General features: G+C 38.4%; 1 protein-coding gene across 1 annotated transcript in view; it reads left to right on the top strand.

The window, feature by feature from the left end:
• LOC124774996 overlaps positions 1-19,277 on the top strand; it is a 338,749-nt gene that overhangs the window by 259,899 nt on the left and 59,573 nt on the right. Inside the window, exons 19-20 of the mRNA XM_047249749.1 lie at positions 13,533-13,614; positions 14,962-15,263. Of these exons, the coding sequence (XP_047105705.1) occupies positions 13,533-13,614; positions 14,962-15,263 (384 nt within the window). The remainder of the gene's footprint in view (positions 1-13,532; positions 13,615-14,961; positions 15,264-19,277) is intronic.

Here is a 19,277-nt window from a genome sequence, read left to right as displayed (position 1 = left end):
TTGTGAATGCAGTTGTGCATTTCTAATTCCTCTAATAAATTCATCTGTATTCCTTTTTTGGTAAAATGTAATATCTATAAGTTTTCTTCAATGCTTATCTCTGTGTTTACATGTTGGGCCATTTGAGTAGCAACAGTTGACTTATTTAGGTTGTTGAGCCAGAGAGCATTCATGTATTTACAAAATACGTCGAAACTCCTATCACTGTGGCCGTGTAAAATTTGGAGCACTCAGGCCTGAAACTAGCAACAATTCAATAAAAACATTTTGGAAAACCTTGTGGCTAGTTGCAGTATTTGCTGCAGTGTAATTTATGAGAACAGCTGTGGTGTTCTCTAACCACAATGGATAAAATAAAAGCATATCGCTCCTTGGAAACTAGTTCTAATTTCTTAGTTTGTTGTTGCATTTAAATAAATTATTTCAGAATAACATTCAGCCATATGATTAATTTACTGTAAATTATCAATCTGTGTTTGTAATTGTCACATACAATATATACTTTTGTTCGGTAAGTCACCTCATCTTTGTTTTTATATATAATTTTTCCCACGTGGAATGTTTCCTTCCATTATATTGATATCAACAATATATACTTTTATCAACATATCGTGGCATTATGCTTCTGTGAAGAAGATATTGACATCTGCCAAACTAATATTAAATAAGTTTTTGTAATACACTTTTATAGTTTACATGCATGTATGGGCAAGTTCTAATGATTAATAATATCCCAAATTTTCTAGGCTTCTGACAATGATAAGTTAATCTGTTGAAATTAGTAAAGTGAAATAAATTTCCTAATTGTGTAACTGATGACAGAATTTTATTCTGAAATATATACCACTGTTGCTGAGAAAATTACAGTTCTTAAATAAATGATATGCCAGCTTCAGACTGTGAAGTGTACTTGCAGCTTTCAGTGACTTTTAGGCACAAAAGACCACCTGACATTCTTTCCAGAATGTCTTGCTTTTGCATTCGTTTGGTAACATTGGTAGCTACCGTATTTACTCGAATCTAAGCCGCACCTGAAAAATGAGACACGAAATAAAGGAAAAAAAATTTCCCGAATCTAAGCTGCACCTGAAATTTGAGACTTGAAATTCAAGGGGAGAGAAAAGTTTTAGGCCGCACCTCCAAATCGAAACAAAGTTGGTCCATTGTAATATGAGACACAATTTAGGTTGAATGAATGACGATACCGCTACAGTAGTTTGGTTGGAGTCGTAAGCCTAACAGTTAAGCTTTACAAGGTAGCCATTGCTATGCGCCAGGCGCTCCGTCCGTATTTATACGGGTACTCTTCCTTTTTCACGTGCTTTGCCTGGTTTGAATCGATTGCTTATTTTGCTTTGATCTGATAAGTGCCGTTTTCTTTGTTGTAGGTGTTTACGTCACTCTAAGCTGAAAATGCATTACTGTACTGCGTCATGCATTGTTCGTCGCATTCTGATAGTTCGTGTTTATGGCCTGTTGCCGCTCGCAGCATGGCTTGCTTTTGTGCGCGCTACCAACGCTTAAAATTTAAAAAGGAAAAAAAAAAAGAGAGAAGAATCGTCTCATTAGCGAAACAATGGCAATAGACTGCTATTTGTTGTTACTTACACTGCTGCTTTCTTTGATAATGATCAACAAGAACCAAATAATGGACTGCGTATGATAGAACATGTTCTGAACGAGAGTTAGGCAAAAATTTTTCTCCGTTTGAAAATCTTTGCGGCCGCTTCTTTAGTACATCAAATTCTGCACAGAAATTAGAGTCATCTTAGATTTAAAAATCTAGTCAGTTGCCGTGCTTCATTTCTGACTTATCACTATTAGGCATAAGAATAATATGAATATAAACATGACACGATATGTATATTCTTCCGCGTTTGCTGGTGTCTCACTCTAGTTTCGTAGTTTATTAGGTATACAGGATTTAAATGAGATAGCAGCAAACACGAAAGAATACATGGCAAAATGTTTATATTCGTATTATTCTTATGGTGAAGAGAATACTGCATGTGATTCACATTTCATCAGGTTCCTATTAGCAACCATCTCTTCTCACAGGTAGGAAAAAATTCAGAACGTAGAGTTTGCCACATTGACAAATATCCCAAACAGTCTTGCCAGTCGGATTATCGTACTACATTGAAATTCTGCTACATTCGAAGATGAACAATACGGAATTTGTATTTACTTCGTTGGATAATGTATGAATATGCAGTGGTCGAAACTCGGGGCGGAGAAAAAAATCTAGTCTTCCACCTTTTTTTTTTAATTTATTTACTAATGCAGAGGTTTTGGCACCAGTATTTATCTTTGTGCCTACAAAGCATGCCTGTGTAGCGCTACATATATTCGACGGCAGAAGTTGGTTGTGGCGGCACCTACCAACATTTTTCAGAACTTCCGCTTGCTTTGCACTCGATTCTAAGCCGCAGGCGATTTTTTGGATTACAAAAAGCGGAAAAAAAGTGCGGCTTAGATTCGAGTAAATACGGTATACTGTATATAACCACACTTACACATAGCTTTTCCATGCATGGGCATTCAGAAGGTCTAAAGCATCTTGTGAAAAGTTTTTCAAAAACTAAATATGGATTAAACTACCCCTGTGGGAGGAAAATATTGAAGAGGATCTTTTGAATGAAATTTGTAATATAATTTTAAGCATACCCTGGTTGAGTATGCAATGACAGATTAAGAATTGGTATGACCTTATATGTGCTTAATAAAAACAGTATAAAATGCAAAGAAAGCAAAATAATGCACTCCATATTTGAAAACAGTCACAGTTTTGTAAACCGGCAGTAGTTGCATTGCCATGTTCAAATCAACAATGTAGGGAAAGATAGATTGCTACTTAGTGTAAAGATTACATATTAAGTTGCAGATAGCCATAATGAAGAGATTTATGTATCAGCTATTGGCCACAGCCTTCATCAGAAAAGGAAAGAGAAACACATCATTCATTTACACAAGCAAGCACCCATCATGCACATATGACTGCCAACTCAAGCAGCTCAGACCAACTCTGGTCCGAGCTGCCGGAGTTGACAATCATATGTGCTTGAGGATGCGTGCTTGTGTGAATGAATGGCTTGTGTTTCTCTTCCTTTTACTGATGAAGGCCGTGGCTTATAGCTTATGTATAAGTATCTTTTAACTGTGCCTGTCTGCAACTTAACGTGTCATCCTCATGCTAATTAGCAATCTGCCTTTTCCTACAATGTTAATATTCCAATCTGGAGTTCCCAATTTCAAATAAAAAAGGCTGGGGTCATCAATTAAGCACAGCACCTACAACTGCAAGCACGTTTATTACTGACACCTCAGGACAGCCAGATCAGAGCTGACCTTTTGGATGGAGTGTGCCCCTTCATGCGAACACTGAGTATTCGAGAATATAACAGCATTACAAACATAAGATAGTTCAAGAGTATTCCAGACTCAGTAATGGACACTACTGAGTAATGGACACTGCTCACCTGCAACGAGCCTGGTGTATTCATGTCATGCTTATGATACAAGGTACCATTTTCCATAGATGTCTCCTTTTTATGGACTGATGGTGAGTTTCATGCTAATTTTGAGTGACTAGGTCCTGCAGAGACCAAAACATAATGGAGTGGATACTGGAGCCTTATCATGGCCTTTATAGGTGACTTGCCTGAGAAGGTAAAGGTGATGGTTTATTGCAGTGATGTCAAACTGTATATTCTTACATCCACATGGTACTACAAATACATGCAATTCGTACATGTCTTCTCATTGCAATGTGAACTCAGTCTGTAGGGGCTTGGTCACCAGTTATACAAGAACAATCTTTGTGCCCCTCTTCCCAGCTTCATCAGCTGTGGGGAGTGCCAGTCACACTGTTCACCAGACTGCATCATTTTCAGGCATGAAAAGAAAATCCAGGGTTTCAAGATCCTTGACTGCTAAACAAATCAAGAGACCAAGAGGAAATGTCAGTTGCCTACAACCTGCACACCCTGACTGTTTATCACGTGACCTAAGTACTGTAGTTCAGTTCAAAAAAAGTCACATTTTTCGAGATGACACCAGAGTCATTTTTCTGACAGCACTCAAAAAAAGAGTATGCAAATTGGCAATATGTTCCTCTGTTGTACGACCTGAGACGACGATATCCTCAAGGTAGTTTGAGCAAAATGGCACTTTTGAAGTCAGCTATTCCAAATAATGTGCAGGTGCGGAAGCACTGCCAAAGCACAAATGCAAATACTTGAACAGTCCTAAGTGTATATTTACAACATACACTTCCTGTCATTCTTCGTGCAATGGAATTTGCAAGTAGGCATCACACAAATCTTTCTTGGAAAAGTAGCGTCCTGTACCAAGGCTGTCCACGAGTTCCTCATGGTGAGGTAACGGATGAGTGCCAACTGTTGTCTGTGGGTTGAAGACTTGAAATCAACACAAATGTGAATGCGACCAGAATGCTTAGGCAACAAAATGAGAGGACTTGCCCATTGACTAGCTTGAAAGGCAGCAATTACACCATTATCTTGCAATTCTTTCAATTCACTGGCTGCTTTGTCTCTTAAAGCAATTGGAATGGGGCAGGCCCAGAAAAACTTAGGCTGTGCATTGTCTTACAATGTAACATGTAAATGTTAATACTATTATGTTATATTCTCTCATGAAATGACAGAGAAGATGTTAGACAAAAATCTTCAACAACAGTGTCTAAAATACTGCCTTTACTGTTTATTAGTATTTAAGTTTACCATAAATGTCTTTAAAGATAAGGTAGTACTCATCCGAAAATCTCAAAATCAAATTATTCAGTATTTAAAAACATTCTTGAAAATTTAAAACATTTTTTTTTTTTTTAACTTCACATCCTTACAAGCTATGAAGGTAGTTTTGTAACAAACAATATTACACATTGTCGACTCATTATGATACACCATTACTGATCTGTGTTTTCTGCACAGCCATCACATAACGTTACAATATGAGACAAGCAACTTTCAACAACTTTTACAAAAATGTTTTTTTTATTTTTCTTTATCTCTATAACAACCTCATTTGCCTTCTGGGATGCTTCCTTCTCAGTGGTAATCCCAGATAGCCTTGGTGCCAGCTGGTGAATGTTCCTCGGGAGATTCTTCCAGTTAGCTTTCTGTGCCATGTGTTTTATCAGCTCCAAACCCAGTTGCTTGAGAAATGGCCTTCTTGAAATTCCTAGTCCTGAGTTTGCTTTGCATATTACAAGTGCATTTATACTGGCATTGTTCAAAATGACATAAAATAAGCACAATGAGCAGTCTTGTTTGTGTTTCAACATTTTATTCTGAACAGATGGCATCAGCTACATCCACTCCACTCATTGTTGAGGTTTCGAATGTAATAATCTCTGGCTTATTCATATTACCTGTTTCTTCATTGATTTTATTGTGTGTATGTGTTGATGATAGCAAAATTACACTTTTGTTTTTCCTTGGCACATTTGACACCAATGTGAAATTGTCACTGAATATAAATATGAGCAAATATATTTCTCTGCTTCTGTGAGACAAAAATTCAAAAGGAGTTTCTCATTTATTCTTGCTTTATGTTCCTATGAGTGTCAGCTTATAATCTCTGAAAAGTTTTCTAGCAGGAGTGTTGCTTGTGAACCAATTGTCAAGGGTAATATTCCTTTCTGTTCCCTTCGGTGGCTCTACAAGTCTGAGCACAGCATCGTCAGCTGTGTTACTCGCTTTGAAGAAACCTACAGGTTGTCGTCCTGCATATACTTCGAAATTTCATACATAGTATGTTTTTATGTCTGCCATGGTAAATATTTTTATCCCGTACTTTCCAGGTTTTGAAGGAATGTACATGCTCAGAATATAGCAACATTTAATGAACTGTAAGATATTAACTTGTTGTGTAATGCCTTGTGCTGTTTTTTGTGAATCCCTCTGTAACATCATATAAATGGGTCAGCTTATCACTTGTTTTTATGTGCCTTACTTGTGTGAATATCTTGGAAGAAAACTAAATCATTGCAGTGACTTACCTGTAGGGAATATTTCTGTCCAGATGTCACAAGTATCCCAGAATTCATCCATATTCATTTTGCCTCCATGAAGAATGCTAGAAATGAGTGAAAGACCCAAAAATGCCTTAAACTCCTCTTTTTTCCCCCAAGTTTCTTGCAATATTTGGGTCACCCTTTTTCAAGAGATTTTGTGTGACTTATGTAAGTATTTGTGCTTTCTATTATCAAATCGAGCAAATCATTGTCGATGAACAATTTCCAGAGCTCAACAGTGATGTTAGCATTCCTGTCTTCCACACTGGCACCAAGCAAATGCATAATTAAATTGTAAGATCTGGTATGGACATTTTGGTTGGGAACAGTTTTCAGCCATTTAGTTTTTCCGTGTCTCAACAAATAGCACATTGATGGTTCAATGGAAGAGGCTCCGGAACCAATCGCACAAGTTGATAGAGAACCTCAATTAGTGTTAGTGGGTATACTCATGTTTTTGACAGGAATAATGATGGGATCTTTGCTGTTAACCTTTTTGTACTCATTTCACTTTCTGTGTCTTGATCGCTTTCAGGTACAAAATTAGGATCTGCATTCGTCTGTAATAATAATTTTCTAACAACAGTTTTTCAATTTTTTCCTCACTTAATGGATGCTGCCAAGCCGTTTTTGAGCAATTTTACTGCTCGCAGACAGTGTAAAAAGGAAAGTGCATAAGCAGCAAAAGCTAACGTAAACGAATGGGCTGGGTGCCTTGGACACAAAACCGATTTCTTCTCATGTCGGAATCAACTGGCATACAAAGAGTAATGATGAAGCAATTAGTGGCCTCTAGAAATGTTAACTGAAAGCTACAATGAATGGCTTACTCAAAAGTAGTTCACTCTGTCAAATAGTTTTAAAACAAAATCTGCCTGAATCTGAGCGATCCAGCCCAGTCTAGGTTTCAAGATCATCAAAAAATGACGAAGTCATACAAATAGCAAAAAATCCATTTAACATGTCGAAGCAGATTGGCCACTGTATGTTCAAAGGTGACTGGAGCTTTGTACAGTCTAAATGACATAACTTTAAAGTTATAGAGGCCACCAAGAGTTATGAAGGCAGTCTTTTCCTCGTCAGCCTTGTCATCCTCTATTTGCCAGTAGCGTTGCTACATGTCCATAGTTTGAGATACAATTTGCTCTTCTTGAGCAGTCTAGGGTGTCACCAGTCCACAAAATGGGTAGATATCTTTTTTCGTGATGTTGTTCCATTCAGTTCAGTCAACGCCAATGTGCCATGTGCCACATTCTTTTTCTTCACAAGGACCAAGGACTCTGAAGGTTAAGTGATGTCATCTTTCAGCATCTTCTCCATTACCTCCTGGATTATCTGTCTTATTCAGCCAGTGAGACCTTACACAAGTGCTGGCTAGTTGGTGGATGATCACCATTATTTATATGGTGTTTTACGTGGACTGCGTGGCCTGTCTTTTCTCCATTCCAAATTTGAAAGCACTCAAATTTCTGCAGAATGGGAATAATTCCTCAGTGCTATTCCTCAATAAGGCCAGGTGCTGTTCGCAGTTAAATAGTAGCTTACTCCCTGCGTTGTCTGTATTGGTAGCAGAGCACGATTTGTCGTCAGTGACACCAAGCTGCCCTTCCTGGATTGGTTCATCTTTTTCTGGTTGTGTACCGTTAGGCATGTAGATTACTTTTGTGAGGCTGAGTAGCTGTTTGCAATTGAAAAAAGCTGCACAGCTTAATTGAGTATCTCGATTTATGACTGGAACTCATCTTGTTGATGAGGATGGGTTAACAGCAGCTTCAGTAGCAAACAACCAGCCAGAGCAACCTTTTTTATGTGTACTTGTAGCAATAGATTCATCAATCTGGAGCTCTGACCTTCCACAATCTGTGACTGCTTGTGATGCTTGTAAGACGTCCCATTCAAGAATAATGTTATGACTGCATTCTTTTAAAATGATAAATTGAAAGGGTGTGTTCTGTCATTGATATTACTCTTGCCATTCATATTCCTGTTTACTGGATGTATTTCCAATTTATGACCTTATTTGGCAACTTGATCAAATCCTTTCAGTTATTTTCTCAGGTCTTGATGAGTATCTCTGGAGAGCACTGATGAATGCCTGATGTGTTGGAGTCAATTTATCTTCTAAATATAGGGACTGTGTGGAAACAATTTACTACTTGTATTCTGAGTCCTGTCCATGTAGGCATTGGCTCTTACGTAGCATACCTTAAAGTGTACGGTGTCTCCCCAAACAGCGTTATGTTGAAACCACAATCAGGTCAGGACCATCAGTGTAGCACAGCACTTACACTTGTAAGCACATTTATTACTGGCACCAATGTACAGCCATAATGAAACTGACTTACTGGATAGGGAGTGCAGGTGTTTACACAGAAATTGAATACACAAGCATTATAAATGTAATATATTTTGAGGACCTTTCAGAAATGATAAATATTAAATAACAAATATACTGACAGAAAAAAAGAGTGAGGTAAATGAAATTAGGTAGGCATGTTCCTACACCTGAAAAAAGCTCTCTCTTCAAATTTCCCATCAGTCACATAAGAGTCTAGTTGTAGCACCACTATCAGGATTCAAATCAGGTTTGCTTTCAAATTTGCATTGTAGTGGTTGTGACAAAGTCACCTTTGAGATTGGATGTAGGGAGTTGATGATAGTCAAAAATGCCTTTATGAAGTCAAAGATGCCATTATTAACAGCTCATTGTGTTTCTACATCTACGTTGATACTCTACAAATCACATATAAGTGCCTGGCAGAGGCATGTAAAAGGGCTATGAGAAGCTGGGTGTTACTTCCATGATATTGTAGGAAGACTTGGCAGGAATGTAGCCACCGTATTAATTGCTGGCAGCGGTGGTCACAGGAAGGTACACTCACAAGAAGACCAGGCTCTGGATGGCCACATGGCACTAGCAAGAGGGAAGACCATTGTGTTCGGCATATTCGAGCAGCAGTTGACACCACAGTGACACAATAAACTGTTACAAATCATTTACAAGGACATCTCTGAGCCAGACGTTGCAGGCATTCCACTGGCCCCAAACCACCATCATTTCCGACTTCGGTATTGTCAAGTCTGAGGTCATTATAAGGCAGAGTGGTGGTCAGTTGTTTTTTTCTGTAGAAAGCCGGTCATGCCTCAGTGCCAGAGATGGCCATGTGTTGGTGAGGAGAAGGCCGTGGGAGTGCTTGCAACCAACCTGTCTGCAGCCTAGACACACTGGACCTACAATTTGAATTACGATCTGGGGTGCATTGTCATACGAGAGCAGTAGCGCTTTAGTGGTTATCCCATGCACCCAGACTCCAAATTTGTATGCCAGTCTGGTGTTTTGACCTTTTGTGCTGCTATTCACGGGCAGCTTTCATGAGGTGTTTCAAACTAGGGTAACACTTCACAACATACCACCATTGTGATCCAACATGCTCTACAGAGTGTTGGCATATTGCTTTAACCTACTCAATCACCAGATCTTTCTCCAGTTGCGTATGTATGGAACATCAGCAGACAACGTCTCCAGTGCTGTCCTCAACCAGCATTAACTGTCCCTGTATTGTCTGATCAGGTGCAACAGGCGTGGAACTCCATCCCACAAGCTACACCTGGCACCTGTATAATACAATGCCTGCACATATATGCTTGCATTCAATATTCTGGTGGTTATACTGGTTGTTAATGTACCAGTATTTCACATTTGCAATGGCTTTTCTCACACTTAAATTAACCTGTAAACTTGCAATTTAATCACTTAAATAGATTACCTGGGCAAATGATTCCCAAAATTTCATTACTCTATATTTATTATTTCTTATTGTTGGGATTTTTTTCCGTCAGTGTGATTGCTGGTGGTCAGGTTTGAACTGGTGACCCACAGCATGTAAGCCAGCAACATTTCCCACCATGCCACATTGCAAGTACCTCTGCTTGTGACAGTATTAATAACCACTAAGTAGTTTGTCCTACACCTGCCATGAAACAGCTGAAAGCAATTTTGAAAAGCAGTTGCAATCATTGCATTAGCATAAAATCTTTGGACATGTACTATTAAACCCTGTGTCGAATCTGCTGTTAGCTGTTGATTGTGCCAACAGTGACTCTTGCTCTGTGAAAAATCTTTCATGGTAAAGTTAGTTTGAGAAGAGTCCTGCAGCTCATTCATGCATTGAGTATGACTGCTTTCTCTGAACTAATTTATATTGTCACTGTTTATTTCTACATCTAAATCAACATCTACATAGATACTCCGCAAGCCGCCATATGACGCATGGTGGAGGGTACCATCTACCACTACTTGCCATTTCCTTTCCTGTTCAACTCGCAAATAGAGTGAGGGGAAAAATGACCGTCTGTATTCCTCCTTATAGCCTAATTTCTTGTATCGTATCCTCATGGTCCTTGCAGCCAATTTATGTTGGCAGCAATGGAATTGTTCAGCAGTCAGCTTCAAATGCCGGTTCTCTAAATTTTCTCAATAGTGTTTCTCAAAAAGAATGTTGCCTTCTCTCCACAGTTTCCCATTTGAGTTCCTGAAGTGTCTTCATAACACTTCCATGTTGGTCGAACAAACTAGTAACAAATGTAGCAGCCTGCCTCTGAATTACTCCGATGTCTTCCTTCAATCTGACCCAGTACAGATCCCAAACACACATGCACTACCCAAGAACTGGTCACACCAGCATCCTATATTTGATCCTCTTTCCAGGTGAACCACTCTTCCCGAAAATTCTCCCAGTGAACCGAAGTCGACCATTCACCTTCCGTACCACAGTTCTCACATGCTCTTTCCATCTTACACCACTTTGCAATGTTAGCCCAGATATCTAAGCAGTTTTACTGTGCCAAGCAGGACACTAGCAATACTGTATCTGAACATTGCAGGTTTGATCTTCCTACTCATCTGTATTAACTTTCCACATTTAGGACTAGCTGCCATTCATCACACCAACTGGAGATTTTGTCTAAGTCATATTGTATTTTCCTACAGTCACTCAACTTCAACACCTTACCATACGCCATGACATCATCAGCAAACAACCACAGATTGCTGCTCACCCTGTCTGCCATATCATTTATGTATATAGAAAACAACAGTGATCCTAACACACTTCCATGGGGCACTCCTGATTATGTGTGTGTTCCTGATGAACACTTGCCATCGAGGGCAACACACTGGAATCTGTTATTTAAGAAGTCTTTGAGTCACTCTCATATCTTTGAACTTATTCCATATGCTCATACCTTCGTTAACAGTCTGCAATGGGGCACCATGTCAAATGCTTTCTGGAAATATAGAAATATGGAATCAGGCTGTTGCCCTACATCCATAGTTCCCAGTATATCATGTGAGAAAAGGGCAAGCTAAGTTTCACACGGGCAATGCTTTCTAAAACAATGCTGATTTGTGGCCATAAGCTTCTCAGTATCAAGAAAGTTTATTATATTTGAACTGAGAACATGTTCAAGGCTTCTGCAGCAGACAGAAGTTACAGACATTGGTCTACAATTTTGAAGGTGTTCTTTTACCCTCCTTATATATTGGAGTCATCTGTGCTTTTTTTCCAGTCACTTGGAGCTTTGCACTGGGCGAGGGATTTGTGATAGCAAGCTACGTAAAGGGCCAATGCCGTAGAGTACTCCTTGTAAAATCAAACTGGAATTCCATCCAGGCCTGATGATTTATTTGCTTTCAAATCTTTCAGGTGTTTCTCTATGCCAGGTATGATTATTTCTATGTCTTCTATACGGGAGTCTGTCTGATGGTCAAATGACAATATGTTTCTGCGATTCTCCTGTGTGAACGATTTCCTGAAAGTGAAGTTAGAACTGTGGCTTTCATTTTGCTATCTTCAGCTGCCACACCAGACTGATCAACAAGGGATTGAATGGAAGGCTTAGACCTATTTTATGTAAGACCAAAATTTTCTCAGGTTCTCTTAATAGATCTTTTGCTAAGATATGATGGTGGTAGTTGTCGTATGCTTGGTGCATAAATCTTTTCACAGCACGAATCTCTGCTAACCTTTGCTTGCTGCCATTTGTGTGTTCCCCTTTTGAACCGAGAGTGCAACAGCCTCTGCTTCCTCAGAATCCACCGAATTTTGTTATTAAACCATGATTTTTCTGTTCCATCCTTTATCTACTTCCTAGGCACATAACCCTCCAGACCACGATTTACAATCTGCTTAAACTTTACCCATGATTCCTCTGCATCCATCTTAATTGAACTGAGTGATACCAATTCACTGGCTTAGTGAGATGCTATTAACTGCTTATCTCCTCTTTCTAGCAGACACACTCTCCTAGTCTTCTTGGCTGATTTATTAACTTTTGTAATCATAGTTGCTATCATGACATCATGATCATTAATCCCCATTTCTGTACTGACAATGTCGATAAGGTCCGGTCTATTTGTAGCTACAAGATATATTTCTATTGAATTGGGCTGCCAAGCTAGCTGCTCAAGACAGTTTTCAGAAAGTAAAGTATTTCTCTGCAACCCCCGTAATGAATTCATAGACATCCCAATCCACACTTGGCAGGTTAAAGTCGCCTCCACCTAGTATTGCATGCTCTGTGTATTTACATGCTATTGACTGTAGGCTTTCTTTGAATGACTCTAGAACAGTCACAGCAGAGTTAGGTGGCCAGTAAAAACATGCAACAATTAACTCGGTTTCCCGTACATCTGATATATGTGACCAGATGACTTTACAGTCACACTCAACTTCGACCTCAGTAGAGACAATATGTTTATCAACTGCAATGAACACTCCCCCTCCTATGGCCTTTAGTATGTCTTTCATTTATATGCTTGAGCAAAGGGACAGTATTTCTCAAACTTCACTGAGGAATAGGTTCCTGTCATACTTAAATTATGTCACTTTAGCAAAGTACTAGTTGGGAAAGATCTCAGTGAATAAACGAAAAACTGGAGGGATTTTGTGGCCAGTAGCCTAGTTCTCACTGAACTTTTGTTAGGTGTTCCCCATGTGGTCTGATTTGCAGTATATCTTTTACTACCCTGCAGAGAGTCAACGAAATCTCTGCTACATAGTTGCTACAGTCAGACTGTGAAAGAGGTTGGTGGGCTTTGGATGACTGTATTTGAAAACAATTTCCTGTCATGAATGAGTTAGCAAAAATTTTCAGATTATTGTGTGAAGAAAGCTTGCTTTGCAGATGATTTGTTAACTTGGAGATGTGTACTACTAAACAATTCTGTGTAATAATTTATTATGAAATATTGCTGAGCAATTTAAATATGAGGAAAAACTGTGTCTTTGAAACCAATCAATAAAAATGTATTTAATTATGGTATACATTTACAACAGATGCAACACATTTAGCTTTTCAAATCAATAAAAATGTATTTAATTATAGTATACGTTTACAACAGATGCAACACATTTAGCTTTTCACTTTAATATTGAAATAATAATTTCTTGTGTGTTTCTTCTCATAATTGAAATTGACACCCACTTTTTTGTAGTTTTTCTTTCAGATATTTACTTTCTGCTGCAGCTATCAGTTGAACTTGTTGATCTTCTGCTGGTACAGATTGCTCGCCCATGGTAAGCCCTTAAGATTTGATTCTTAATATGAGTGTTGTATAACTGTCATACTAATTTAATTGTGATAACTGTTTGCCAGTTGAGACTTAAGATTGTTTCTTTGGAAAGCCATAATATACCTATTTTGTTAGTCATCATCTCCTGAATGCTGTGCCTTGTTGCTGCAGTCATTATCCCTAACATTTTGCTATCCTATTGTGTTGATACATTTTAAATATTACTGAAAAATAACTTTTATTTTTGTGACATATTTCTGCTGTGTGACACCTGCCAAAAAGATATGACTTGAACCAGTTTAAGATACCATGACTAACAAATTTTGCCTCAATGTTATCCACAGATTGTCAAAAAATACAATAGAACTTACAGTTCCTAAGTAAAACAGCCCATATAGCAAATCATGGTTAAAATATGTCAGACATTTCTAAATTCTCCTTAAAATCAACTTGGACAAGTTGGCTATTTGTTCTGTCAGGTACTGAGTGTTCTCCACCCTCCACAAAACTTTCCAAGTGGCAGCGATTGGCACATTCTATTTATAGGTTATGACCTCATTTAACTTTATAAAGTGATGTTCGGGTTCTTACTGTAGTTTTTTACTTGTAAATACACATAGCCTTATCTTGACTTCCTGATTCCGATTTTGTGTCATGTGCATTCTACAACAGGCAAGCAGGAAATATTCTGTGTCTGTCTAAGGATGATTTAATTTGATTGAATTCACTCACATCATACAGAAATTGGTCTTGATAGTCATTGGTTGATGATTTAAGCAGGGACCATTATTGACTTCATTTCTGATTTGTGTGGATCCTAAGGAACGTGCACTTCTCCACATATCTGTCTATGATGTTACAGTGCTTCTGATATTCTCTTCTGCATATAAACACTATTCACTTCACAGAACAGTAGTTTGTTATCTTCAGTCCGATATTCCTATTTCAATGGCATTACTGAGTGTGGATGCATAAATTTCACTTCAGGTACTTTGCAAAGAAAAGAATTTTCTACTGTGCTTGTAAGGATATTGTACATATAAGTGAATGAAATATTTACAATTTGTGATGCTAATGTTGCTGCTTACATTGCTTGAGGATCCTTTACAAGAAACATCACACTTCTTTCATATTTTTAGTCTTTCAGATCTGAGGGTCATCCTGTTAATTGATCATTCCTGTTTGAAGGCAAAGGCTACAGTAGATCTGTAATATATCCCATTATTTAATTACTTATATTGTATTGCAAGAGTTTTCAGTTGTGCTATGAACTTAAATCTCCTTCAGGCTGTCATTCTCTAAACAGTGGTTATATGTTTTGAATTTTCCTCCATTTTTTTTTTTTTTTCAGGGGTAATGTGGGAACTCAGTTAGAAAGCCGAGTAGAAAGCACTTCCAACTCGAGCCACAACATGAGGGATCAAATTTCACATTCCCGACCCCGGGGGACGGGGTCATTTCGCTTCTATGCACGGCGTGGCAGTGGTACACAACGACCAAGTGATGGATACTCAAGGCAGACGCCAGCTGGAGCTTCAGGAACAGTTCATCCCAATCCAGCAAGAACACTATCAAGACACAGAACTGGCCGGTCACTTGGACGTGGCCCTTGGGTGAATCGCTTTTCTGGTGCGCCAACTAGGTTCTTGCCAGGTAATGTGAGTTACGCTCTTGCACACATTGGTAACCAGAAGCAGTAATTTTATGTGGACACAGATGTTAAGTCACATACGTTCATCAACCATTTGACATCCACATCCAGTCCTAACAGAATGGATTATGAGTTTAAGCTATACACAAAACATTAACACTGAATTGAAAGCGTGCTTCTCTAGTGAAAAAGGCTGCAATCATCTAAAAACGGATAGCTGCTTGGCTACACTGAAATGTCTGCTTGTTAGAACAGTTAAAAGAATTACTGAGCAAACTGCATTAGTACATTCACATGGTTGAATTAATTGTAAGGCCAGTTTCTCCTTTTACACGTCTTACAACTCAGTCCTCACTTTAATTTCCTACCAAAAACATCACCCAAAAGCCCATTGTCCAGTAACGTGACAATTGTTGCAAGGGCCAGTAGTGTGCAAGTTTCAGGTTGAGGTTATTGTCTTCACATGTGATTTGTATATTCTCTAAATCTGTCCTTGCCTCTATAATCTTTTGTATCAGTAACTAAATGCTGCGTAGGCCTCCTCCCCTCAGTTTGTATTGTGATTGTGTCATATTTAATAAAGTTATAATTAAGAATGCAATGTTGTTGTGGAACCCAGCTATCCAACCAAAATGAACATGTACGAGTATCCAACCAAAATGAACATGTACGAGGGCAAACGCAAAAGAAACCTAACTAAGTTTTCAGTGGGCAAAGCTTTTAAAGTACAGCATTTTGCTACCACAAGTGCATAGAGCTGACATTCCAGAATCAGTAAGCCGAGTGCCATCACTGAAGGAGGTCAGGACTAATTCAGCAGAGTTTATAGTGACAACTGTTTCGTGTTGTGATGTTCGCCCGCTTTATTTCCTCGTTGATTGCCCTCAGCGTCAACGTACTGTGTTGCTATACTGGCTGAAAAATGGGGGTGGAATTTCAACACTGACTACTGCAAATAATGTAGGCAACAGGTGCACAGTTGCATTTCACAGTTCTTTACTTTCACTGTTCACAACCCACCCACCCCGATATACACAGATAATATGGCCAATTAACTATTGGTAAATATTGTTAAGCCACATTGATAGTTTGCAGGCATATTTCAGCATACTGCTACAATAGTTTGCAGCTGAACATCTGTGAGGAGTGAAACGTAACCACACAGTTCACAGTCTCTCAAATAATTTAACAGACACTGCCACTGTATTAACACATGGCCTATTTTTGTTACATTTATTTCACGGTTAAGTTGATGCATTGTTGTTGTTCTAACCAACACAGGTTTCTTGTCTGAAACTTAGCTGCGGGCTGACTGTCTTGGGACCAATAATCGGGCCTTTAGATATCATCACAATAATAGCTGCTGAAACTACACATTGTGTGAAGCTAAAATTACTGAAATTACAACTGAAACATAACTCGCTCCATTAATTGAATCAATCAGAAAATTGTGTCTTTGTTAACAATTTCTCCTACTACAAGGGTTAAGCCTTATTTTTTGTTTAAATCATGAAATTAACAGATATAGTTATACAAACAATACTTTTGATGAAACTGGTAATAACTTTCGAATTAATTAAGCACTTTGCTAACATTTTTTCTAATAAAGCCAAATAAGAATCTTACTGATTCTTTTTCCAAATGTTTATAATTAGTAAGGAATTTATAGTTGTTTAGAAGTCAACAATAGAATTTAAGTTATGAAACAATTACTGATTTCACCCTATAACAATAGTATTAACTAGGAATAGTCGAAATAAATTAGAAAATCAATTACATACATAAAACTAAGCACAAAATTATATCTGGTGTTATATTCTTTAAAACTGAGGGCGATCCTTTCTCTTTTATGAAAATGCAGATTATACTCACATATATTAATGGTAGTTAGTCAAAAATGAAAAAAAAATGAATGTAGGGAGGCAGATTGCAGAACAAGAGAGGAAGTAGATATATCCCAGCTTGCATTGTCACATCACCACCTCATTGGATTGACCAGATAAATATTGCAAATAGCTAACTGGGCACTTCAGTGACCACAAATGACCCCAGAAATTGGGTTTAGCAATCTACACACAAAAAATATTACAAACGAAATCTTATCAAAACTACAATACATATGTTTTTTTTTTTTTCAAATTTATACTTACATGAACAGGCCATACAAAAATCCCTGTACAAAATATTTACATATAGTGTATTGTACAATGGAACAAAATATCCACGAGTTATATTTTTAATACAAATGAGGCATGTTCATTGTAAGTGATGTACTTTTTGGTAAACAAAGATTACATTTTAACGTACCGTATTTACTCGAATCTAAGCCGCACTCGAATCTAAGCCGCACCTGAAAAATATGAGACTCGAAATAAAGGAAAAAATGATTTCCCGAATCTAAGCCGCAGCTGAAATATGAGACTCGAAATTCAAGGGGAGAGAAAAGTTTTAGGCCGCACCTCCAAATCGAAACAATATTGGTCCATTGTAATATGAGACAGAATTCAGGTCGAATGAATGACGATACAGCTGCAGTAGTTTGGTTCGAGCCGTAAGCTTAGCAGTTAAGCTTTACCAGGTAGCCATTGCTATGCGTCAGGCGCTCCGTCCTTATTTATGCGCGTACCCTTCGTTTTTCATGTGCTTCGTCTCGTTTCAATTGATTGCTTATTTTTCTTTGATCTGATAATTGCCGTTCTCTTTGTTATAGGTGTTTTCATCACTCTAAGCTGAAAATGCGTTACCGTACTGTGTCATGCATTGTTTGTCGCATTCCGATAATGAATGTTCACGACCTGTCGCCGCTCGCTGCATGGTTTGCTTTTGTGCGTGCTACCACCTCTTACAATAAAAAAAAGAGAGTAATTGTCTCAGTAGCGAAACAATGGCAAGAGACTGCTATTTGTTGTTATTTACACTGCTGCTTTCTTTGATAATGATCAACAAGAACCATATAATAAACTGCGTATGATAGAAGATGTTCTGAACGAGAGTTTAGCAGACACCTCTTTAGTACATTATTTTCTGCACAAAAATTAGAGTCATCTTAGATTTAAAAATATAGTCAATTGCCGTGCTTCATTTCTGACTATATCATATTAGGCATAAGAATAATACGAATATGAACATGACATATGTGTATACTTCCGCGTATGTGTTGTCTCACTCTAGTTTCGTAGTTTATTAGGCAGACAGGATTTAAATGAGATAGCAGCAAACACGAGAGAATACATGGTAAAATGTTTATATTTGTATTATTCTTATGGTGAAGAGAATACTGCATGTGATTCAGAATTCACAAAAGTTCCCATTAGCAACCATCTCTTCTCACAGGTAGAAAAAAAATCAGAACGTAGAATTGGCCATACTGACAAACATCGCAAACGGTCTTGCCAGTCGGATTTTCGTAGTACATTGAAAAGCTGCTACATTCGAAGATGAACAATACGGAGTTTGTATTTACTTCGTTGGATAATGTATGAAAATGCAGTGGTCGAAATTTGGGGCGGAGAAAAAAGCTCGTCTTCCACTTTTTTTTTAATTTATTTACTGACGCAGAGGTTTTGGCGCCAGTATTTATCTTTGTGCCTGTAAAGCATGCCTGTGTACATCTACATCTACATCTACATTGATACTCTGCAAGCCACCCAACGGTGTGTGGCGGAGGGCACTTTACGTGCCACTGTCATTACCTCCCTTTCCTGTTCCAGTCGCGTATGGTTCGCGGGAAGAACGACTGTCTGAAAGCCTCCGTGCGCGCTCTAATCGCTCTAATTTTACATTCGTGATCTCCTCGGGAGGTATAAGTAGGAGGAAGCAATATATTCGATACCTCATCCAGAAACGCACCCTCTCGAAATCTGGTGAGCAAAGCTACACCGCGATGCAGAGCGCCTCTCTTGCAGAGTCTGCCACTTGAGTTTATTAAACATCTCCGTAACGCTATCACGGTTACCAAATAACCCTGTGACGAAACGCGCCGCTCTTCTTTGGATCTTCTCTATCTCCTCCGTCAG

The sequence above is a fragment of the Schistocerca piceifrons genome, chromosome 2 (assembly GCF_021461385.2).
Source record: "Schistocerca piceifrons isolate TAMUIC-IGC-003096 chromosome 2, iqSchPice1.1, whole genome shotgun sequence".
NCBI classification, from domain to species: Eukaryota; Metazoa; Arthropoda; class Insecta; order Orthoptera; family Acrididae; genus Schistocerca; species Schistocerca piceifrons.
The sequence above is the reverse complement of the archived record's forward strand: the minus strand, read 5'-3'. Positions and strand labels throughout refer to the sequence as shown.